Raw genomic sequence first — 24,494 nt, forward strand, 5'->3', positions numbered from 1 at the left:
TTTTATACAAGCTTTATTTACAATGTCATTTCCAAGTTTTACAGTGTAGGAAGCACATTTTCATCAATAGTCTTTTTAAAAATTATTATTGATTTAATTATTAATGATCTTATTTTCAAATGGCCAGGCGCTTTCTCTTCCACTGTCACATAAGTTATGTACATAGTGTCTTTGTATACAAGCAGTATAAAACTTGGCAAATGGAAGGATATTTGCTACTTCAATATGTGGGCTAAAAGAATGTTTTCCCATGAGTAAAAAAATACAGCAAACACTGCACATCTTGTGATAGTATTTGACCTGTTAACAGCCGTGTGTTTTTTGTTCAAGTAACACTAAACTAACACTGGCTACTGTTAATAATACACATTATGAATTTTGGAAGGAAATCCTTATTTTGCATATTGTTCTCAAATATAAATAAGGAAGTTATAGCTTGAATAGTACATGTGGAAACTGTCCCCTTCTTTAACAAGAAGCTGTAAATGGCCTAAACCTTTGACATTAGTTTCTCTTATTTCTGACTGTAACTCCCTTGGAATAATTTAACCCCACTCTCATTATTTGCATCAGGTTAGGAATATACACAGACATGAAATCAACAAAATACTAGAGCTGACTTGACGGGGGACAAAAGGTTTCTCTTCAGAGAAATATTAAATATAGTTTTCTACCATCCCTGATAAAAAAAATTGTTTGTTGTTTTGCACAAATTCCATACAGAGACAAAACATACTGAAGTTCATGTACTCAACATAATACCTGTAAATTCAGAGCCTCATTTAGCTTGTCCGTGCCATAGACATTTACTGTTGTCTTACTTGTCATGCATCTGATCTGTACCACACTAGCCTTTCGCTCTACACATCATTGTTGGTTTGAGTCTCTGTGTGGGATTTGTGTAAGATCTGTGTAAAAGCCAGGAAAATCACCTGCCTTATCCTTTAATACAGGTCAACCATACAGTTGATGTGTTCCATTACATACAGATTCCTTACCAAACCAATGACTTGTGAGAATGGACGGTATTCATGTTACTTACAGCTCAAACTGACAATGGTAATGGGCAGTGGTTTACAAAACACTTAAAAATGAGTAGAGAAAAGTGGTCACCTTTCTTCTTTGCAACAGAATTTTTACTGTAAATTTCTGCAGCTCAAATTTATTTGATACCAAAATATGAAAACTGTTTTGTTCTAGGTTGATAAAGATACTTTGTCTAATGTCATTTTAATTCAGTCTCTGAATGCATGCAACCACAACAGTTACAGTAATGAGCCTTTCTAAAATTAGGCCCCAGTTTTTTTTTTTTTTTTTGTTGTTTTTTTTTGCAGTTCTTTAAAAACACTGGAAAATATGCTTATTTGGAAAGTAACAGTAAATCCATGAGCAATGCAGTACATCAAACCAAAAATGTGCTTTTTCTGTTAATCTGAACATTCATTGTTATGTCTGACAAGTTTCTTAGCACAGTAACTTTCTCACAGAGCCCTCATCCTGAAAGACCGGAGGTAAATGTAGCCTTGCACTAGTGTCTCCAGCTCACACTTATCAGAGCTGACAGTGATCTTTGTGTCATTTTCATCTGATTGAGACAAACATTGCAATATTACAAGCATTCTCCTTGTTACGTTGCATAAGACAAGTATTTAATAGTATTCTGATGTATGGAAACTTCACATCCATCGTTAACAGTATAAGTGGTGAACGAATAACACTACTAATATAAAATTATGTAACAACACCGCTTTACAGTCAGCAAAAGAATAAATAAGCCATTAAGATAAAAATACACAACATGAAAAAAACCAAGGTTACACAAGATAACAATAACGAGTATTAAATCTTAAGAAGTGAGAAGGAAAGCCCTCATTAAACCTACTTAATCTAAAGAACACATCTGTCAGGAAATCTATCATAGATGAGATTTAAACCCATCTCAGACCTGTTTGAAAGAAAGGTGTCTATAGAAAACCACAATTACTATTTTCTCCAAAGAATCATACTTTATATAAAGGCACTAAACTGGAGGATTCATCCATCTCTTTCATTTAAATAAATACATGCATTTATCCCTATAACATGCATATATTCACAGGTCCAGGTGTTTTTCTATCTCATCATTTTGTCAACAACCTTAAAATAAGCTCAGAAATAAAATATTTTTAAAAAAGCTACACAAAATGTACAGCATGACTCATTGTATTGCCAAGCTAAGTTTCTCTATTACTAATACTAGAATTTCTCTTACGTAACTTGAGTCTCATCTTTCAATAGTCTGTTTCTTTCATTAACAATGCCAAAACTTATTTTTTCCCTTTCCAAATCTTTTAACCTATTAGCCCTCCAAATAAATGACTGTGCTTTACAATTAACCTACATGGGCTAATGTAAAGTTTCATATCCAAACATTAATTTTTAAGGTAAAGTGCATTAGAAATTGGACAAAATGCACTTATTTGCTACTTAGATAATAAAATGGTACAATGATGATATATTCAGTGTAAAGAAAAGTTGCATGTAGGCTTAATGAGGGATTTTATCCTGTATAAAAACCTATGTGTGGTAATGTTATTCATTTAAAAGACATATTTTTCCTATGCTCCAAGTCCAAACTGTTCAAAACCCTACAAGACCATAATGCCCCATAAGCTCTCCTTTAATCCAAAACTTGTTGTATTCCTAATACTTGAGGTAAAAACCCTTCTAGGATGCCATCTAGTGACATGTTCAGGAGAAGCTGAACAGAACCATTGCAGACCAATTTGCAGGCTACACCTCTGAAATATTTCTCTCTTGCTGATGCCACCTCTCTGCCAACCATGTAAATAAAAACTGGTGTGTGGAAATATGTCATTGAGGTATCCTGAAACAGCCAAGCTTAAGTCCAATTGCACAAAAGAGAAGGGCCTATTTAATCAAGTGGTTGACAGACAGACCATGCTGTAATGTTCTGCCCCTGTCCTATGTGTCTGTAACATACTCTAAGTTCCAAACTAACACTCTTGATGCATGTGGAAGCACAAGCAGGCAGGTCCACGACATGGGGGTGGGGAGAAATGGAGGAAAGGACACAGATCAAACAAAGAGTAGGAAAACAAGAGCAGTAAGGATTTGGAAGGATGGAAAATAGTTTAATTAAGGGAAGGAGGGTGAGCCTTTTTTTTTTTTTTGTCCAGCCCCATCCCTCCTCAGGCTTGTCTGGAGGTTACAATGCATGACACTGCAGGAGGTTGTTAATGCTCATGCTGCTGCTGGGTGTGCTGGTTATTGAGCAGGCTTGAGTCAATGCAAAGTCATGCAAACAACAGGCAGGCAGGTAGTTTCATGCATTGAGTGCCTTAGCCTAGCCCAGTCAAACCAAGCTTGGCCAGTTCACTGGTGTGCCAGTCATGCAGTAACATTGCTGTTGAAGGAGAAGAGAGAGAGAGAGAGAGAGAATGGTCAGATGACAGGGCCTACTGGTCTGAGAGTCTGGCCTTGATCTAAACAAATGGCATATTAATAGGTTGAATTTAAGGCTTTTAAAAGGTCCGTCATATTAGTAACATTCACAATGTGCCTTAAAACAATGACAACATAAATAGAATGGAAGAAAATGGGTTAAAGAAATTATGAGAATGGCTATAACAAGCATACTTATTCCAGATTCCTATTTAAAGCAGCATGGGCAATATTTTGTAGTGCTCATGGAAAACCCCGTTAACACATATGGAAAAACCTTTTCACCATGATAGTGATCAATTATTTCTAAAATTATATAAAAAGTAATACTGCTACAATGAGCCATACTGAATAAACACCGTCTTATTTCTGACTTTTCCTTATTTAAGAACAAACTCCACACTAAACCCCAAACTGGACTAGATCTCTCCTGCAAGTAGATTTTGCTTCAGCACATTTCTTTGTGTTGTGTGAGGAGAGAGTCCTGCAGTGTTGTAATAATAAGATTGACCATTAGTAGAGTACAGTACATTTAAATGTAACACTCTGGACAACCTGGTAACTGCTGGTAAAGCCATTAACCTGATGCATTTTTCTTTTTGCTCGACAGTGGCCCCTTAAAGATAATGAAAACCAGTCTAACCTACTGGGTGCCACACTGTTCTCCACCATCTATCAAACTATAGATTGCACTTCTTAAAAAACTTTATTTTTCTTTTTTCACTTGGTAGAAAAAAAACTGCATTTACAATTGCTGCTGCACCATCACCAGCCAACAGTTACCAACATTAATCTCCTCTAAACATTAGGGCTCATCCAAACCATTTAGCAAGTAATGGGAACATTTACACGGGTGTACACAATCCTATGCCTCAACATTTCTGTTGCTCTATAACACAATGACACTGCAGTGGAGCAACTTTCTGAAAAGAGTAAAAATAAAAATTAAAAAAATGGACACACATAAATGAAAATTGCTGTTAAATCCCTTAAAGCTACATTAAAATAATTAAAATGAACAATTCTGCACAATAAATGTATCACCTCCAACAAGATGAACATCAAATGTTACCACAGGTAGAGATGTGCATAAATACTGCATGAACAGAAAGCCTGGTTTCTCAAAAAATATATGACTTGCAAAAAGATGCAATTTTTCTCTGCCTCTCCAGGTTACTTGCCTGGCAAAAGTCTGCCACAGAGTACAGGTTCAGGAAGGTCAGTGGTTGACAGGGGGGAGAGAGGATGTTTTGGATTGATTAGTCAGACCCTGTCAGATATGCTGGGGCGGTAGAGGGGGTGAAAAAGATAGCCTGGCATCACATGTGCCAGAGTAAAATATTAGTATAGAAAAGGAAAAAAAGTTGTGCAAGTTTTGGGCAGCCTTGCTTGGCATCTCTACCTCATGGATCTGATCAAGAAGGAAAAAAAGAGAATCAATAGGCAATATGCAGCAAAATAAGAACTTCCATTAGAAATGAACGGGAATAATACGCCTCAAAAAAGGCACATGTACTGTAATGTGAGCTGAGTATTTGTAAGGTAGTTTGCCACTGCATGTTTTTTTTTTTTTGCCCTGCTTCCATCTACCTTGCGGTAGCTTGCTGGCCTTGATAGGGGCGGCGTGTGCTGGTGGCTTGCCTCTGCCGGGCCAGGAAGGACTGACCGGCAGAACCAGTACTTGCAAGTCGGTCTTCAGCCGCCTTCTTCTGCAGAGACATACCCTGCAACAACACACAGAGGAAGACTCATTGATGGCCTTAATAGTCACTATTAGTACAACAAGACAGTAATTAGATGGGGACTCAATAGCCCAATGTGAGGCTGAGCATACACTATTCTAATCCAGTGAAAATCACCATCACAATCATCATCTGTTCATGAATCTTGATGCATGACAAAGCAAATAAACTCACTGTATATTATAAACTGTTCAGTACTGTTCAATGATGAACAGTAAAACCAGATATTGATCAAATATGTGCAAACATTGCCCTTTAAAATTATAGAACAGTCTATGATGCCCTCTAGAGGCATTACAAAAAACAACCAAAAAAAAAAAAAAAAAAAAGAATATATCCTTTTTACCATATTGTACCAGGCTGATACGATAAGCTTCTCCTCGTAGTCCCTCTGGCTCTTTGTCTTGTCCATCTCCTTCTGTTTGGAGAAAGCATAATGTCATGAAGAAAATGCAATATAAGAATCTTCTAAGAGGCACTTTACATAGACACACTGAAGACTGAAGACACACCTGAAGTGAGTGGGGAGCCCATGCTGATCTGCAAACTACTTAATCTCTCCCTTTCTTACCAGACCATTCAAATCTCCTAATCCTTAACTGAAAGACTGATTACCTCCAACGAGTGTAACATCCTCTCCTTCTCCTGCAGCTGGTTCTTCAAAGCCTGGACCTCTGGACCTGAGCCCTGGTTCTGCTTGGGGTCCAGGGTCCGGATCACCTGTAAAATACACATTCAATTGCATTGCAATCACATGGTTTTCTTGCGGACCTACACCTATAACAAGAATCGAGAACCCAGTGCAAAACAGTCTACTAGTGATAAAATACTACTACTAATATACTCACGCTCTTGGCTTTTTCCAGGTATTTTTTGTATCGCTCCTCCATCTGTTTCATGTCTTCATCTTTCTTTTTCAAGGCCTCTTCTAGCTCCTCCACGCGTTGGGCTAAGAGGGGACACCATATTCTTATTTCAAACTATAGGAGGCTTGGTTTAATCATTCTCTGCTTTGCTGTTTAAATGCATTTCGTTTTGATTTGAAACACTTTTACTGGCCTCAGATAATTTCAGATTTAAAAGTGAGAACAATAATAGATGGTAAGTGAGGTGAAGCTTAGCAGGCTACACCTGCACCTCTGAATTTAACAGGACTCCAAACTCACTGCTGGCATTGTACTTAGGCTCCATTTCATCGATGAAGGTGTTTTTCTTCAGTAACTCATTGTTCAACTCTTGCAGTTTCTCCCTGATTTAGAGAACAAAGAACTCATGTCAGAATAGTTTGTGGTTAGATTTGTCTAACACTTCCCGGCAAGTGTCCAAAATTAAATTACAAAGACAATTTAGGTTTCTCACAATCCTGACTCAGCAAAACACAGCTGTAAGACTGTATCACTTACATGTGCTCCTCATATTTCTTCTTCAGAATGGAAGACTGAAAAAAAGACAAATGAAGATTTCATTGTAAACATGCCCACATCAAAAAGTGGAAACTTTTCAAACAGACACTTTTCTGAATACATGCATTTCACTTGCTGTGGCTCATCTTCATTGCTTATGATTGTCTCCAATCTGTTCAGTTTCACTCCCTTATAAATTGTGTGGTTATTTACCATACTGAGTAAGAGTCCAACTCATGAGTTGAGCGAGTCTGGACATTTGAGACAACATATACAGCATAAGATTATGTATAATTTTGACAAGTTCAGCATAAGATTTGTCTGGAATTCTTTGAAGACTTTCCAGAGCTTTTAAGGTCACAAAATTGAAACAATATTGTAAGTGTAGTGTAGATATCTGGAATATTTATTCTACTACATCACCAATCTGGAATGATTCTCAAAGTGGCCATCAATGGCAAGGTACTCTAGACACCAAACTAGAACTGAGTGAATGATTTTGTAGGATATTATGCATTTTTAAACAATGTTCTAACAGGCAGTATTCCACAACAATGTGATATTTTAGGTGGTGCACAGATAAATCACATAAAAGCAGAAATCTGCAGGGTATCCCAAAGAAGATTCTATTCATAGATTGGCTGCAAACTACAAGGCAACCACATAAATCAATGAGGAATGTTGGCCTCCTACAGGGAAGAAAAATCAACAAGTAGTACAAGACTAAAGATTGATTAAAAATGCTTCTCGATTGCTAACAGAAAAAGATATTGTAGCTGCAACACTTACTGTAGCTAGGGGAAATGCAACACCTACCTGATGTGTAGCAACTCAGTGCAACAAATGCATAAAGAGCCTTAAAATGCTCAACACATTGTTAAAATGCAGTGGTATCTGAAGTAATTCCTGACACCAAATTTGTAATTTTATTTCCCTTTGGTTTTTGATTTATCTCCTAAAACATATGATATAAATTGAAAATAACACTGCCATTATGCACATTACAATGCAAACTTTATTCCATTCTGAGTTGTTACACATTTGTTTCGAGAAGTCAACAAACTAAAACACCAGGTCTTAAATGAGTGAAGTCTAAAAGTGGTAACGTCATGAGTCTAGAAATACTTACTATTGTCTGTCAAAAGGAGCATTATTTGTAAGGACAGTAAAGAAGTATTTTACTGAATGTCAAGAATTACAGACCTGCCAAATTTGGATGGTTTTACATCCAAACAACAATTTGCCAAGGTGTCCTTCTCATCTTTGCATTTGTTGTTTGACACACTAGCACTTTAGCTCCTCTTGGATTAAATCGTACTGATCTTTTTATGGAAATAAAAGGCCTTCTTATCACTTCCTCCATGACTGTGATAACGCATTAAGGAAACAGTCTTTTTGTTTGTGTACTTAATAAGTGGATTAGATTGCCTATAAAATAAAAAGGGGCTATGACCATCTTGAGTGAAAAGAGCATTAAAAGTTGTGCGACACAAAATCGACACAGATAGACAGGAAAGGAACCAGAAACCAGGAGTAAGAGGGAAAAATGGATTAAGGTTAATTAGGCAGGAAAGACACATAATGCATGCAAACCCTCTCTCACACATAAACCTGCTTGGGGGATGCTCCAAACCGCCTCTTCCTAAATATCAGTTGTCGCCCTACTAGGAGCTAGTTTGGATAAGACAAGAAACAAAGAAGAGGGCAATCAACAATTTCTCTCTGCGTTTCAGCATCAGTGATGAGACCTATGTTAATATTACATTGAACAGATATTTGAGAGTTGAATTTTTACAGTCTGAGGGGTGCATGCCCTGACGATATAAGGGCTCTAAATCTCAAGAAACAAGAATATTAATGCATTGTTAATGCTAAACAAACAGAAATATAAGACTGAGTGTGACAGTATTAGAGGGTTAATGTCAGGATGAGAGATTAATAAAAGGTACACATGCAAACATGATAGCATGTAAAACTGCTCAGCTCTTTTTACCTTTTCACTTAACTTACTTAGCTACCTTTTATTTTAGATAAAATACCAAAACCTTGAGTCATTTGGGGAAGTGACTAATGTATTAATTGAAGGGATTTTGACATTTCATCTGCTGTCAGAGTTAAACAGACATAAAAAAAGAACAAACATTGCTTTACTTACATCATCTGCTTTGGAGCCTTGTTCTTGAAGATTCTTCTGTAGCTCCTCTACCTGACTCTGCTCTTCCATCAATCGCTGATTGATTAACCTAGATAAAAACAACAAAAGACCAGTTTGACAACATAGCTTTAACATGACAAGCAGCAAATTGCAAGCTGTACCGGGGGAGATAAAACATCAAAGAGAAAGCCTTCTTGCTAAGAGACCATTACACTATATCTAAATCTTTGTTGGGAAACAAATGGGAGAGCGATCCACATTCCAACATAGGGAAACACATTTTGCCTACAGTGAAAATGTGGCTCTCAACTCTCCATGAACATTTTTGGCTGCTAACATTGCTAAGGCTTCGTATTTGTGTGCTCTTCACCAACCTGTTCTCTGTCTCAAGTTCATTTTTTCTTCTGTTGGCATCCTCCAGCAGGCTCTGCAACAATGCGATCTTCTCATTATCTGACCCCTCTTGGGCCAGCTTCAACATCTTGTTCTCATGCTGAAGACGAATCAAATGTTCTCTGTAAACACACAACAGAAATACCTGTTAATTTATGAAACATTTGATGATCATTCTAAACGTGTACTCAACAACGCTATAAAATATTTCTAAAAATCAATGCTGATATCACAGGCTAAACAGAAAAGGAGACCACCACATGTGTTGTTCTGTATGTATTTACTATACTTTTCCCCAGATTACTATTTGGTACAAACGGGAAAGGACTGAGTTGCACCACAGATAAGAAAAACATCAACCACTTCTGTGTTACTTTTCGGTGAAACAAATGTCCAGATGCAGCAAATGTTTACGTAGTTACTGAGTGAACATTAGCATTTATTCAAATTTTACATGTAGACGTAAATAGCTAAACACTGTAAAAACTGCAGACTGTGAAATTATCATATTTATGTATCAAAGACATGATGTGAGACATACATTCTCCCAGCTATACAAACGCTGCACAACAAACCTGCTGCTTCATTTTAGCTGCTACAAGTACTACAAGTGTTAGATTGTGAGACTAACATTGACATCTTCACAAAACCTTATTACAGGTCAAATTCAAGAATTATAGCAGGCTAAATATATTCATTGTAAAAAACCCAAAGCGATTGTGTGGTGGTGTTCTTTTTTCTGTACTGATTTTGCTGAATTTTTAGAGAAATTGCACAGCCCCTTTCAGCTGTCATTATTTATCCACAGTCACCTCAAAATAATAGTATAAAAAAAAAAAAACAAAGATCTGTGCACTGTACAGTAAGAAGGAACAATTAATAAGAAGGAATGGGTCTTCTTGTACCTCCTTAAACACTAAAATGGCAGGTGGAAAGACATGGAGCGCTTAGATTTAGACAGAAGAGGAGGTATTCCAACTGGGAAGTGAATTAAGTAAACTTTTGTAACTAATAGAGATGTTTTGCAGATCTGTTTTTCATCAGTTTTATGAACAGCTTGACTATTTGAGACACCTCCCTCATTCAATTTAACTATTCAACAGATAAGATTGAATCTGTCGGTTTGACAGTGTTGAGTACTGCCTGTCTCTTCAGCCCTTTTTTTTTTTTTTTTTTTTTTTTAGGGTGTGGCTTCTGCGTCCTATCCAACTCAAGTGCTGGCTAAATGTTTCCAGACACACTCACAGCTTCTGGTAAATGTTAGGCCATGCAAAGCAAAAAAAAAAAAAAAAAAGACTTGAGTGGTTCCAGAGTAGCTTACTAGGTAAAAATGTTGCATCTGATTACTTCTGATTACTAGACAGACAGAATAATTTCCAGCTGTTTTTCTGGCTGTTTGGAGAACTGACAGGCAAGATTAGGATCTCAGTGTAAATCCCCATTTTTCTAGGTTCACAAGTATTGGAAAAAGATCAAATTTATACAGCCAGCAGAAAACCCCACCCTCCTGGAGAGGATAGTTGCTCCAGTGGCAACTATTACATAACTCACAACAGAGACAGCTCTTTTTAGGCCAAACTTGACTACCTTAAAACAACAGAGACGGCTGGAGGGACATGCCAGACACCAACTGTGTGAAGTGAACAACAGCACCAGAGCCAAACTGTACAAACACATGCACACGCACACGCACACACACAAGATCAACAACATCAGCACATCCCTGTCAAGCCTTGTCACTGCAAAGTACCTCTCAAAGCTTATCCCTCACCATGACTGGTGCGTTGTTAGCATGCAACATGCAACAAGGGGTGTTATTTGTACAATCCTGGAAACAGGCCTTTTAAAGTAGATTTCTTTAATATGACAATATATGGCATAGTATGTTCTTTGCAACACAATTGTTAGTATACTTTTTACATATGCTGCTTGATATTTACATTCACCTATCAAACTAACCTATTGAATCTACAGACATTTATTAGATGACCTAATACCAATACTCCAAGTACAACTCTTCACCAGTACCTCCTCCATTTTTAATCAGCAAAATAAAAATGAAAGTTGGGTTCAAATGTCATACCGAATCTCTGGGGTGGTGATCTCAGCAGCCAGTGAATCAGAGCCATCGCTGCTGACCAATGGGAAGAGACCTGGGTAGACAGACAGTACCATTACTACAGGGTAAACATTACTACTTAAGCTTGAAAAGTACACATTATTTAGTTTTAAAAGCCCAAATTCTATGCATATTTAGCCCCTCTGACATTTCTTTACCAGATGTAAGCTGTCCCTCTTGAGCTTGGACACAGTGTAGTTCCTCAATGGTCTCTTTCAGTGAGTCTCTCTCTGTCCGCATACGCTACAGAAGGAAAGAGAAATGTGTGAATGAGTGAAACAGAAAGCAAAACAGAAAGTGCAAGACCTGAAGTGAAAATTCTCAGTGTGCTAAATGTCAGAATTTGAAGCATTTAAAATGTTTGCAGGTTTCAATCTTACTTTCTTTCTCTTTCATCTTAAAAAAAGAAAAGCAAGCATGGATGGTGCAATAGTTCAATGTTGTCTACAGCATATTTATATTTAAGTAAAAACAATATTGCTGGCACATTCTTTTATAATTTACCAGTCCTTATATTAATCAAGTCAACAGAACAGAACATACATCTTTTTCTTTTTGGAGAGAGTCCACTTTCTCTTTGACACGTTTGTACTCAAACTCCATTTTGTCAGCCTTTTTAGACTCTTCTGACAGTCGGTTCTGAAGTTCAACCACCTGTGCACAGAGAAAACAGTACAAGAAAGACAATAACTCTAAAAAAATAAAGTATAACTAAATAAATAAAAATAAAAAAATAAAACAAAAATGTAATCTGGGTACTTCTCTCAGCTAGGAATGATGTAAATAATTTTTGTATGTAAAAGTCCGCATGGCTGCTGATTGGGTACCTGTCTTTTGTACATCTCCAGCTGACCCTTGGTAGCATTCGCCTTTCGTAGCTCTTCCTCCAAGCTGACGTTGGTCTGCATTAACACTGTGTTCTTCTCCTCCATAAGCTTATTCTGGAATATAAATACGTCAACAAAATTAAAATCTTCTATTCTACGTGGACATAAATATTTCACCAGGATAATAAAACAGGTTGAAATGAAATGTTTACCTGTCTCCTGAGAAGTCCCATGTCTTCGAGTTTCTTCTTGTAGTGTTCTACTGTGCCCTCCAGCTTTGACACTTTGTCTGATGAATGCCTAGGAGGGAAGCAATGGGGGAGTTTAATTGTTGATGTTACATTTCAAAAGGAGGAGGAGGAAGACACTTTACTACGGCTTTGTCACACCCACTACCACAAGAAACCTGAGAGAAGTAAAGCTTCAACAATGAACTATTTATCTTGTGACATCTTATTTTTAGGACTCCTTCATACACCTTTTATTTAATAACTGATTTTCTTCTTAATTTATAGTGCCCATTCGTGTTTACCAAAACTTCAATAACAGATAAATTTCATGTCATATTGCCTATATTTAGTTGTTGTGCATAACAGATTTTTGAATACATTGCATATTGCACACATCAAACATTATCTGTCAGAAATAAAGGTTACCAATAAAACCTGTGATTTATATGAACAACGTTAAATGTTAAATCTAGTTTGCTTTACTTAGGAAATCAGTGTTGACAGCCATGTTGCATGCTTACCTGAGAACATCCATCTCATCTTTGAGAGACTGGGCTTCATCAGCCAGTGAAGCAAGCTCTTCATTCTGTGCCTTCACATCTAAGAGTTCTTTTTCAAGCTCCTCACAGCGGATCCTGTAGTCATCTTTCGCTGCCTCCAACCTAAAAACAATGTATAATGGTCATCAAATCTAAATATTTTTGACATTGGCATCAGTTAATGACAAAATGACAATATTTTCCTCCCATTCTTCTAGTAACTCCACACCTGAAAGTTTCTTCTTGTAGTTGTTCCAGTTGTGTCTGCAGCTGGAGGTGCCTACGTCCAGCAGGGCTGTTTATGTCCTCTATGGAATCCGACTGGTTAAGTCTCTCCATCAGGACCTGGTTTTCTGCTAATAAACTGCTCTTCTCCTCCTGCAGGGCTGCCACCTGCGGGACAGAAGGTGGAAGAGAAGAGGGAACAGAGTAGAAGTACAGTGGACATTGATGTGGAAAGAAGCAAAAAAGGGCAGAAAAACAGATTAATAATGTGATACATGGAAACAGAAAGGGAGACAGCAAGGATGTGAATAACAGGAAAGGTGAGATAAATTTGAGATATGGGCAAAAATTGTGATAGCATGGGACACAGAAAGATAAAAAGGAAGAATGACAGGTACAGAGAGACATGTTAAGAAGACAGAGAGATAGAAGGGAGAGAAGTAAAAACAAGTTAACCGGGAGTGGCAATGCAACTTTATATATTTCATTGTATAACTCAAGCTATTGGAATATACATGTAACATTTAGTTGCTTTACCTCATATAGTCTCTAGGGTTATTCAAAAATAACTGCTGCATCATTTTCAGTAACAAAGCAAACACATAGCAAACACTTCAAAAATGCAAACCAACAGCATTAGAGGACTACATGTGGTTTGATGCTGTCTTCTCACTGTGAAAGACATAGATTCAAACTCCACAAAAAGCGAAGCAGAAGCAGAATGTGTCTTCTTACTAACTGATAACTAACCCTGCTGTGCCTCAGCTAATTTAAGAATTGAGTTGCTGTAGAAAGAAAATACAAATATTTTTACGTGATTAATAAGCAAAGTCCTTTTTGCATCGAACACCACATAACCATCATTTCACATCCTTCATTGCCTCTGAATGTGCATGAATCTCAGCAGTCAACATTTCATCAGAACACTGAGACCAGTGTGGCAGTACTTTCACAGACTTATGTTTCTTTTAATCGTTAAGGGAAATTTTGATTTTTTATGTTCCTCATATTTTTGGCAAAGGAATGGAATCTAGAGTCAGGCACTGACCTGTGTTTTTGTATACCTGTAGAATCTGTTTTTCTTAAATCTTAAATCTTAAATACACTTATACACATATATACACTTTCATGTGTAAAGTGTATGCCATATAAATGTGTAACACTATTTTGCAGAAGCATTCTGGGAGAACTTGCACCAGTGTGAAAATTCTCTCATTTCTATCACATCCTAGATGTGATCACGACAGCTTAGAAAGAAGAAAAAGGTGGGACTCAGTTTTATTTAATCGTAGAACAACAGTGTCCTATTTATTTCATAAAAAGGTTCTTGATGTGCACATTTTTTTCTCTTGTGGTAAAAACAAAAAGTAATCATATACGAATAATATACAGAATGTATTAATATTTGACATGTTCAGCAGTTTTGTTGAATGATGCATACCTGGGTCTGAGTTTTTCCCCTTACTGTCTACTGCTGCTGTGTGAAAGCATCAAACACAACAAAGCAAAGGGGCTGGAGGATATTAGTGAAGGGGTAACATCTGATGCACCCACACACAACTGCAGCTCTGACTGGTGTGCCCGAAGAAAACCACGTGTATACGTGTGCACAAACACTTGTGCACAAACGTGTACACATACATGCACACAAGGGGAATCTAAATTCCAACAGCCATACTGGTGCAAGCAGACTGAAAAAATTCAGAACTATTAGACACACCACACAATACTGATAGAAAAAAAGAGACAGAAAGAAGAAAGTTTGGATTTACCCTCTCTTCTAGCTCATTAACCTCTAACCTCAGTCTATCACGCTCCTCTTGGGCATGGAGGGCCTTTAAAGCAAGGCACACAGTATTGCAATAGTGAGGAAATAAGAGGAAACTGATTTAACACAACAGGAGTGCAGGCAAGCCTTTAGGTTACAGCCCCATGTTTCTGCAGTGACGTTTTCATTAACAGAAAGTAAATCAATGTCATTTAATTATAAACTTCTATCTCTTTGTGCAACAGTTTCTCAAAACACAGGGGATAGTGATGGCATGAAACAAACCTGCAGGTCAAGCTCACGACACCTCTGGGCGATCTCTTCTTTGGTAGCCAAAGCATCATTCAGCTCCTCCACTGTCTTTTTCAGCTACAAACAGAAATTAAACAACAAATGAAAACCCTGCATTTCAGTTACACTTTAATGAGACGGTAGAAACACAAATCTCACACCTCATAGGCAAAAAAATAACCAAAACTAATAGTCTAATGACTTTTGTGGCAATGGCACGTTTTGCTGAACCTAGCCTTTTCATGCATCTAACTGTTTTACAGTTCTGTGGTAAAGGGGAGGGTGAAACACGGACTGAGGGGAGCTCTGGGTTATATTTTGTAATGAGTGCTCTGTGTATAAAGACATTAGTACTGAATTTTGTCAAATACTGGATTGAAAATCCTGTGACAAAAGGGCTCTGGTATGTGATTGCGATTTTGAGGTTGGGCATGTGAATGCTCACATCTAAGACAAGTTATATTTAAAAAACTTTAAGTGTTTTATTTCTGAAATCGGAGACCCTACACATGGCACTGTTAGTAAGAAACACTGCATTAAAAAAACACCACAGTGAGCTTCACAAATCTCCATACCTGTCTGTCGAGATCTGCATATGAGTCATTCCCTCCAGTCACTGGAGTCTCTTTACTCATCAGCTATGGAAATATACAAAAATAGGTTAATGGTGGAAAAACGTTAAGCAACTCTGCTCTCTGTTAAAAATCTGTACTTCTTTAACTGGATTAATCAATCAGCAGGTATAAATGACAGGTTAGGTCATTCAGACGTGAGAAAATAACTGCACACTGCCCCTATGAAAAACAGAGTCTACCTCTTGAATGGCTGTCATGACAACATGCTGCACTGACTCCTCCATCATCATTATGGTCTGGATGTATTCTAGCCAGAAAGAGAGCAGAAAAAGAGATCATTTCAATCTTCAGATTCAATTGTTAATGCAATGAGATAACAAAGAACACTGTTTTGCAAAATTAATTTCCACATTACACAAACAGTATGCAAATACACACCTTGTTTCTGTTCACAGTTGACAGCACAGCCCAGTATAAGCTGTAGCATCCTCCCAAGTTCTGCTGCATCAGAGTGTTCTCCAATAAGATTAACATCAGGTAGTGTGAAGTCATTAATGTGCTGGCCTAGGATCTAAACAGGGGCAAGAGAAGTTTAGATGTCTTTAAATAATCTTAATGTTTCATAATATGAAAATGGGCTATACTGTACTAAGGACATTACAGGTAGATTAAGTAGTTCTCCTCTGCTATCAACACAAGCGTTTATGTAGGCTAGTCTGAATAATAGGTACGGACAGTCTTTTTTTTTTTTTTTTTTTTTAATTATTACAATGGATTCCTCTTACCTCCTGGTTATAGTCTAGGATACCTGTCAGAATTTTCTTTAGATTGCTGACCTGGAAAAAGAAAACATGTTATGTACATGTGTCAACGTAGAATTAGAAATATCAATACAATTGATAGAAAAGGTTCTGATACGGAAGAAAAGGTTAGGACACTGATTACTAATTTATGCACAATCAACATCAACATCAAGCAAATATATATTTTAAAATGTGACAAAACAGTAGTGGGACAACCTGTCATTAGGAATATATAATACCAACATACAATTACCAATTCTTGGTAAAGATATTATTCTTTTATACTTGGACAGATCTGCTAAGTTGTGCTTAAAACAGCCTCCACAAAATCTAAACCATGCACAGATCCCTCCTATTAAAAAAAGGAATAACCAAACCTTACCTTTAACCTCCAGTTGTCCCCAACCTCTGGCTTGATTCTACTAATCCAAGAGTCACTGAAATATGCTATATCTCTAGAAAATTCAGAAACAAAACCATAGAAAGTGTTAAGTTCAAGTTTTCTATAATCTACACACACCAAGAACAAGGAAGAAAACTTACATTTTCTGTAGAACTTGGGCCATAACAACTCCGCTCGTCAAGTCTTCTACTGTCTTGCATGGAGCCTCCACTCCAAATGTCTGGATCTAAACAACAAACACACACAGTGAGTGCTGAGTGCAGATCCAATAATGATGAGTTACTAATTTATCATCTGCTCAAAATGTTTAACAAACATTTAACATGAAAACCTAATGGTCAGAGTAAAGGGAAAGTAAAGTACGTTTTAATCGGTAGTGGGATAAATGAATAACAAAGCAGTTGAATTTGTTTCGCCCTCTTGTTTCCTACAAATAGAAATTTTACACACTTGCTCCTGAAAATCTTCTTTCAGCTTTGCATGTCATCTTTGCTGGGTTTCTTTCATGTCACCTCTGTCACTATTTTCAGATCTTTTTTCTTTCCTCGCCAGCTGCCTCCCTTGCCAAGTTTCTCTTCCCTTTCTACTTGCCATATCCCTATCCTTTTTCACCTAGGCTGAAAGTCTATTACCCAGTGAGAAGCAAATACCTGCATGTTAACAGTTCACATGCCAAATTAGGAAGGGAATCTGTGAGCAGGAATGCTGGAATGTTGACAGGAGGACATGAGGTTGAAATTCTGCCTGCACATGTTTCTGTCAATCTCACTTTTCATTATGTGGCTCAGATATGACATGTAGCTCCCAAGTCCTTAGTCATAGATTTACCAAAAGCAGAAGACAACAAGAGATTCAACAGAGTGGCTCAAAAGTTTGAGAGACTGGCTATCCGGTGACAACTAAAATCCCTGATGACATGTTTAACCTGGATCCACATGAGGTAGGTAACTAGGTTAAATCAAGCCAGATCTATATTCTATATTTCATTTTATTATCTATATTATAGATATGATATTATCTATATTTATATCTATATTTTATTTTCAGTTTGTTATTGTTCCTAACATAAATTACATTCAAGGTGTTTAGAACTAGAAACATTTTAACTATGTGTTAAGTGTTGTGTCAGCAAAAACATGCAATTTTACTTTTTGCCATTTCAATCCACTGCTATAAAACCTCTGGCTGTAGAACTGTTTACGCAATTTTCTTAAAATAAACATGATGCACAAACAGCACCATCTTCTAAATATAACCAAAACTAATACATGAATCTAGAGAGAACAAGTACAGAGTGACTTCACTGTGCCTGATTACATTAAATTTTAATTCTTTATAGTGAACTTAGCAAGTCTAAAACAGAGAAGCCACCAGAAGAGCATTACAGTTTATTAGCTGCAGTACTGTAGGTTTTCATTTATAGAAATATGAATAAACTGCATGTTAAACTATGTGAAAATTGCCTCCTGGTTGCCATAAGCACCTTTCACTGAAAGCTTTTAAAGTTCTTACTCTGTGTCTTTACATACAGCTCTCAAATAACTGATTTGACCTACACTGACCCCTCTCGTAATCTCTGTTTTATTATTCCTTTTTTAACTAACTGGTTCTTAGGGTTTTCTGCTAGTCACACACCAATAGGCTTGCTTGCTTGCTCTGCTTTAGTCAAGCTAGCAGCTAAAGCCAGCCACTGACAGAACCAAGACAATACCCGTGATTACTTAACACCAATAACCACTGAGAGACTGGGAAGAACAGACCCGCTTCAAATACCCACACAGTGTTGTACACCCTAATCTACCAGTTCAAATAAACACTATTGCCATATATATATAACACAGGACAATCAAGATCACACACGCTTTCCTGTGAGGCTTTGTTATCTTGTAGACTGGGTGGCATGCTGACTTCCCAATATTGGTGAGATGTCACTATGTTTTAAAAATACAGATTGGATGGAGTGGCAGGAAAACCATGGGTGTCACAATAGCAGCAAAAAAAAAAAGAGATTACAAATGTTTGAATAGCATGTAATAATATGTGACACTCACAGCATTATAATTTACATATGGTGGGATAATGCAACAATGCATATTAATTTTGCCGTTTAGTGTCCTGCTGCTAAAAGGAATTAAATAATAGAAATGTCACAGTAGAGATGGTTAAATGCAGGCATTAGTCTACACTTGTTGCTGGCTCTCTATCACAGCAGAGTTTGCAGTGCACCACTTCCCTTTGCAGGAAAGCCATGGAAGGAAAGAAAATATAGGATGAGCCAGCACATCACAAAACACACAGGCAACCAACAAAAACCTCGTCTAACCCATTTCCCCAAACATAACACCATGACCACCAATCAACAGCAAACTACTAGCTACTGTGGATCCAATACATCTGAAACTATCTGTTGCATATTGTATCCCTTTTTGTTGCCGGGCTCTATAACCTCATTTACATCCTACTGAATTATATATGTACTTTTAGGAGAACATGCAAACATGAAAGGGCCCAGTGGAGCCGTGATGTACATAATGCTCTGATTGCTCCTCAAATAATGTATATAGGGATGCATATTTTGTTTATTAAATTTAGCTTAAAAAACAAGTCAGTCAGAAGATTAGAATAAAACTGCAACCAACACCTGATAGAAGTGCCCTAAAACTCAACTTGGGCTAGAGGACACTGATGGGGAAAAAAATAAATCATGTTTTATTTTTTTTCTGTAATTGAACTTAGTTACAAAAAGACTTGTCTGTTACAATTTACTGAACACAATGTCTCTTTGTGGAAGCAGTGCAAAGTTTAGTTCTCGTGCTGAACCTCAAAGCTGTTGCACTTGATCTAAAGGTCAGGTGCTCTCAGTGTAAAAGAATTACTTTAATAGGAGCTCTCCATATTTTGTTGATTTCTATTGTAACATCAGAACTCTTCACAGATTACTCTGGGCTAAGCCGGGTCCGTTGCATCCATGTCCCTCAGGATCACCTCCCAATCAGCTTATTATGATTATATTAATCGCTAAACCCTGAAGCACCGACCAGAGTAAATGTAGTCAAACACCACTTCTTTATCTACTGGAATAAAATTTACTGTATTCTCTTCAATATTGGACAGTCTGCTTTAACAGCTACACTGCAGCAGCTGCTGATAGCTATAAAATCACTTGTGCTCATTGGACCTCAGTGACATTGACATACATTGAGTGAGAAAATTGAGTTGAGATTGAGTTTTCTGTTTGCATTTCCCAAGCAGTACTTGTATTCACCCTTTCAATATTTCAGCATTTGTAAGTCAAAATCTTATTGCTTTTGGTAAACTGTTATATATATATATATATATATATATATATATACATACATATATATATATACACATACACACACTTCTTTACCATGTCACTAAAACCTAAATTTATATACAGGACAAATTGTACAGTACAGAACATCACTTCTTATTTTCTACACAGTATGCCAAGTCTTGTAGGTGACTAATCTCTGTGTAAGCTGCAATGTGATGACTGAAAACGGATTAATCTGGAAACAAAGCATCATGTGAACCCAGGCATTTTTAGGTTCTAGTTTAGCAGGGTTTACTTATCTTACATTCTTACCAGATTATGATCAGTCTCCCTTGATCACATAATCTACAGTAATCCACTTTATGTTTGTATGTCTACACAGTGGGCCCAAAGACCCTAAAATACTTTACCAAAAGGTACATTTCCAATCAACTTGAGACAGCTTAAAAAGGGCAACAAACTAGAGAACAATCTCTACAAATCTGTAATGTAAAGCGAATTACTAATCTAATAGAAATTAGTATGTGTTAAAAAAAACACATAACTCCAACTCCAAAGTAATTAAAATAATAACCACTAATTAAGTACAATAATAACTCTGAGCTTAAGGATGAACACACACAGACAAGGAAACCACACAGGCAGACCGAGGTCAAAAAAAGGAAATCCGCACCTACAGGTTTGAGGAAATAGTTGGAAAAGGAGACTTTGGAAAAAGCATGCAACAAAACACTAGGATTAAAAATTGGCTTCAAAAGCATTGATGTCTATGCATAATTATAGTGATCTGTGCAGAGGGAAAACTTGTCAATCAAAATTATACTATGACATGGTAATCAATGTGCATAAATGGGTACATGATATGCAAGTCAGCTTGCTGGTTTGATCACATGTGCTTTTCAGTGAGAAGACTAGCATTCCAGTGGCACACATGCCAAGTACATACAGCACTGACAGAACAAAGAATGTGCATATGGTGGTTTCAGTAACTTCATGCAGGTTTCACTTCAGCAACATGCAACCTGCTGCATTATTTCCAAAAGGAAACATGAACCACAAAAGTTAGACATGATTCTTTTTAAGCAGTGTTACTACACATTGTATTATTGTATATATCCAGCCATTTTCCTGTGGAACATTTGCCATACTGAAGAGCTCGAGACCACTGTTGTTGGAAACACTTAATTACAGTTACAAATGAATGAATGAATGAATAATTTTATTGCAGACCCATAGTCCAGAATAATTCAAATATACAAACACACACACACACACACACACACACATATTTAAAAGTATAAGTACATAAAAACCTACATATTTAATAGAGACACCTGGCAGTATCTCCAAAAATCAATACATGATTAAATGTGCCAAGCATTTCAGAATATCATGAGGTAAATTTGTAACATGTTAGTTGAATCACATTAACTTGACAAACAAGGAAATTTATTTAACAGGCAAGGCAGTGCAGACACTGTACACTCTGAGTCACATCAACAATTTAATGGCATTTGGCTGACATCTGGTTATGTTTTTCCACGCTAGCACCATGAAATAAATAATGCTTTAAAAAGGGAAGTTTCCTTGACCGTAACCCCAGAAAAATCCCATGTCACTTTATTTAGAGCAGTAACATAATTAATACAGTACTCAAAACCAACACCTTTCTGATAAATTATTTGGAGGAGCACTATATTGTGTAATTGGATGATAAGTCATTACTTTGGTAGTCTGACATAAAGAAAACTGCTGCAATAAAACACATTAAGCTGGGACAGTGGCTTCTTAATATTGCGTTATTAGTTTATTATTTATTAACTAATCTATTGCTGAACTTCTTTCGCAGCAAATCAAAACTACATGGGTGCCCTGTGGGGTGACCTAAAGCTGAAAAGGTTGCCTAGATACAGTACTTGTACTACTGCTTCATAAGAGGTAATACTACTTATGTTTTTTGGAAATAATCACTCATACTCTGATTGTTGTGACTTCAGTTTACAGGTGTGTCAGGAATGTTTGCAAAGCCACGTCGTTAGTAGAATAAAGGCCATCTGAGTTATAATGTTCAAGACAAGCTATGACAACAAGAGGTGATAACAGTGATGTGCTGATAGATCCCAACTTCACACTGTGACATTGAACAAACCAACAAGTTGTTGAATACATTTTGCACTAAAATCATCAGCACACAAATACTGAATTGCCTACTTCTCATTTTTTTCAAAAAAGGAAATCCACATGACATGCAAAAAAAAATTGAAAAAACCACATACGACTATGCAGACGCAGGAGAAAGCTCCACATGCATGTTTTAACTATAGTGACATTATTTATTGGTGTATAGTGACACGCACAAGTACCTGTGCACAGTTTCCATCACATGCCATCTCAGCCAATCCATGCACAATCCCGTTTAAGATGTGTGGCATGCATGTGCCAGGCTAAAATATTCGCATCAGCATCAAGTGTCTCTACTTTAGTTTGCATCGCAGCATCATTAATCATAGTCCTTAATGCCCACGTACCATGTCAACAACACATTTGATCAGTTTCGTACGTGTAGCCCCATAGACACATGCACCACACGGCAGCATGTGATGCTCCAGTCTAATGCCTTTTTTCCAGGTGTTAATTTATACCTTTGTTTTGAAGATCTGACTATAAACATATAGGATAATGTCATAAATGCAGTGCCCATTAAGCTACAGTATATTTTAAATTTCTGATGACAGGAGGGGAATGCGGACATAACGATACACTGAACAATGACAGGAATTCAGACTCAAAGCAGACACTGTGATGTAACACTATACGGTCGGACCACAGGAGAAAATCCGTCGCCAAAAAACGTTTAACCATAACAAGGCCAACGTCTTTCCCGTTTCACCAACCGGCAACAACATTTAACGGAGCATTAGGGAAGCTGGTCAGGCTACACACAAAATTACAGCCAGTCCTGAGTGGGTATGTGGTTTGCTGGCTGCTAGCTCGCAACACATCAGCAGCTAAAGCAGCAAACAGCTGGCCTGCACACGTAACCGACGTGAGCCGTGTCATTTTCCTCTAGCCTGCTAACGTTAGCTTACCGCGCTAGCATTAGCCCTATATGCTACCTAGCATCCCCGGCGCCGGAGAGCGGTCTGTCAGGGAAAAGAACCCCCAAAACTTCGTACTTGGTCACTCACCCATGTCAAGAGGCTTTCGCAGAGCTCCATTCGGTCCAAAGACTCTGATGTACTCATTGTTACCTAACGCAGACTGACTTTACGTAGCGAACAGTTCACAGTCGGCTTCATGCACTCCCGAAGTCACTCCCGAAGTCACTCCCGAAGTCACTCCCTCTCTGAGTGTCTCACAAACCGTAGCCCAATAGTAGGGTTCGCTGCTTCGCCACTCCGGCGTCTTCCTGAGGAGCGCGGAGTGGGGCGGAGTCAGCTGTGAAATTTAAAAACTCTGCACTGTTACAGAAAAAAAGCTGCATCAGGAGAAAAATATATCATCTGAGATATGAATAATGCCTGTGTTAGACAAATATGAAGCTACTCGTTAAGTGGAATATAAAGGAACCTGCAGGGCAGGGAGAAAAAGTAAAAGTAATCCGTCATCTGACAAAACCAGTAATTTAAGGCAGTGGTTCCCAAGCAAAGTAAATTACAAGAGTGAAATGATTAACCAGCACAGGAAAACACACATTTATTCTACACTAATTCTGCTGTAATGACTGGATAATTTTACCACTTTGGGTCTTTTAATAAAACCCTCTTGACTTGCAGCCACATTAGAGGCAGCCTAATACATGAAAAGCAGAGAAAAGTATGGCCCAGGCATCAGTTTACAGGTTTACAAAATGTATTTTGATGTTTATTTGCCATATGGAATAAATAGTGGTTTTCAAATGGTAGAGATTTTATTTTGGAAATTTCAATGCAGATTGCACCAAAGCCCTGATTTTTCCAGTTGCATTTTGCCACTAAGGGTAGGACACTCACCTATCTGGTTCCCAGCTGCAGAATAACTGGAGCCTTTACAGCTTTCGTTTAGCTGTTTGAAATGAAAGACCAAACTGCTGGGGACACAACTACAAATAAGGCTGATGGACTTTTCTGTCAAACAAACTGAATACATTTTCCAGTTAACTGTTGATCTTCAACCCCCACACTATTCAGGAACAAGAAGGCTGGTGCTTACTCAGCAAATAGAGTGCTAAAAAAGCAAATGGAAAGTGTCAGCTACCACTCCGAATCAGCCATTTTCAGTCAGCTTCAGGATCAGGATC

General features: G+C 37.5%; 1 protein-coding gene and 1 long non-coding RNA gene across 6 annotated transcripts; one reads left to right on the forward strand and one right to left on the reverse strand.

Moving 5' to 3' along the window:
* Positions 1-23,565, reverse strand: hook3 (hook microtubule-tethering protein 3). 5 transcript variants are annotated; one of them, XM_026296791.2, is made up of 26 exons: positions 23,404-23,563; positions 17,058-17,143; positions 16,897-16,969; positions 16,497-16,547; positions 16,150-16,282; positions 15,951-16,018; positions 15,712-15,774; positions 15,131-15,214; positions 14,850-14,912; positions 13,082-13,245; positions 12,835-12,975; positions 12,296-12,383; positions 12,084-12,197; positions 11,800-11,910; positions 11,415-11,499; positions 11,221-11,290; positions 9,119-9,259; positions 8,745-8,832; positions 6,590-6,624; positions 6,353-6,435; positions 6,035-6,135; positions 5,802-5,906; positions 5,533-5,604; positions 5,035-5,168; positions 4,847-4,855; positions 1-3,406 (listed from the first exon to the last, which is right to left on the reverse strand). In XM_026296791.2, exons 1-26 carry the CDS (start codon positions 23,458-23,460, stop codon positions 3,391-3,393), a joined length of 2,235 nt encoding a protein of 744 aa, XP_026152576.1. In that variant the 5' UTR covers positions 23,461-23,563; the 3' UTR covers positions 1-3,390. The 5 variants fall into 5 exon arrangements, with proteins under 5 accessions (XP_026152576.1, XP_026152577.1, XP_026152578.1 ...); XM_026296792.2 differs by lacking the exon at positions 4,847-4,855; XM_026296793.2 differs by lacking the exon at positions 14,850-14,912 and having other exon boundaries at positions 23,404-23,562.
* Positions 17,718-22,374, forward strand: LOC113124247 (uncharacterized). Its single transcript, XR_003295014.1, has 3 exons — positions 17,718-17,857; positions 22,065-22,113; positions 22,213-22,374. It is a non-coding gene; the product is annotated as an uncharacterized LOC113124247 (long non-coding RNA).
* Positions 23,566-24,494: the final 929 nt, after the last annotated feature.

This window comes from Mastacembelus armatus, chromosome 12 (genome assembly GCF_900324485.2).
Source record: "Mastacembelus armatus chromosome 12, fMasArm1.2, whole genome shotgun sequence".
NCBI lineage: Eukaryota > Metazoa > Chordata > Actinopteri > Synbranchiformes > Mastacembelidae > Mastacembelus > Mastacembelus armatus.

Coding starts and splice junctions, on each gene's coding strand:
- hook3 (XM_026296791.2), bottom strand. CDS start 23,460: ATGAGTACATCAGAGTCTTTGGACCGAATGGAGCTCTGCGAAAGCCTC. Junction 16,970..17,057: donor GCCCAAGTTCTACAGAAAAT/GTAAGTTTTCTT, acceptor TGAATTTTCTAG/AGATATAGCATATTTCAGTG. Junction 6,136..6,352: donor GCCTAAGTACAATGCCAGCA/GTGAGTTTGGAG, acceptor GTCCCCTCTTAG/CCCAACGCGTGGAGGAGCTA.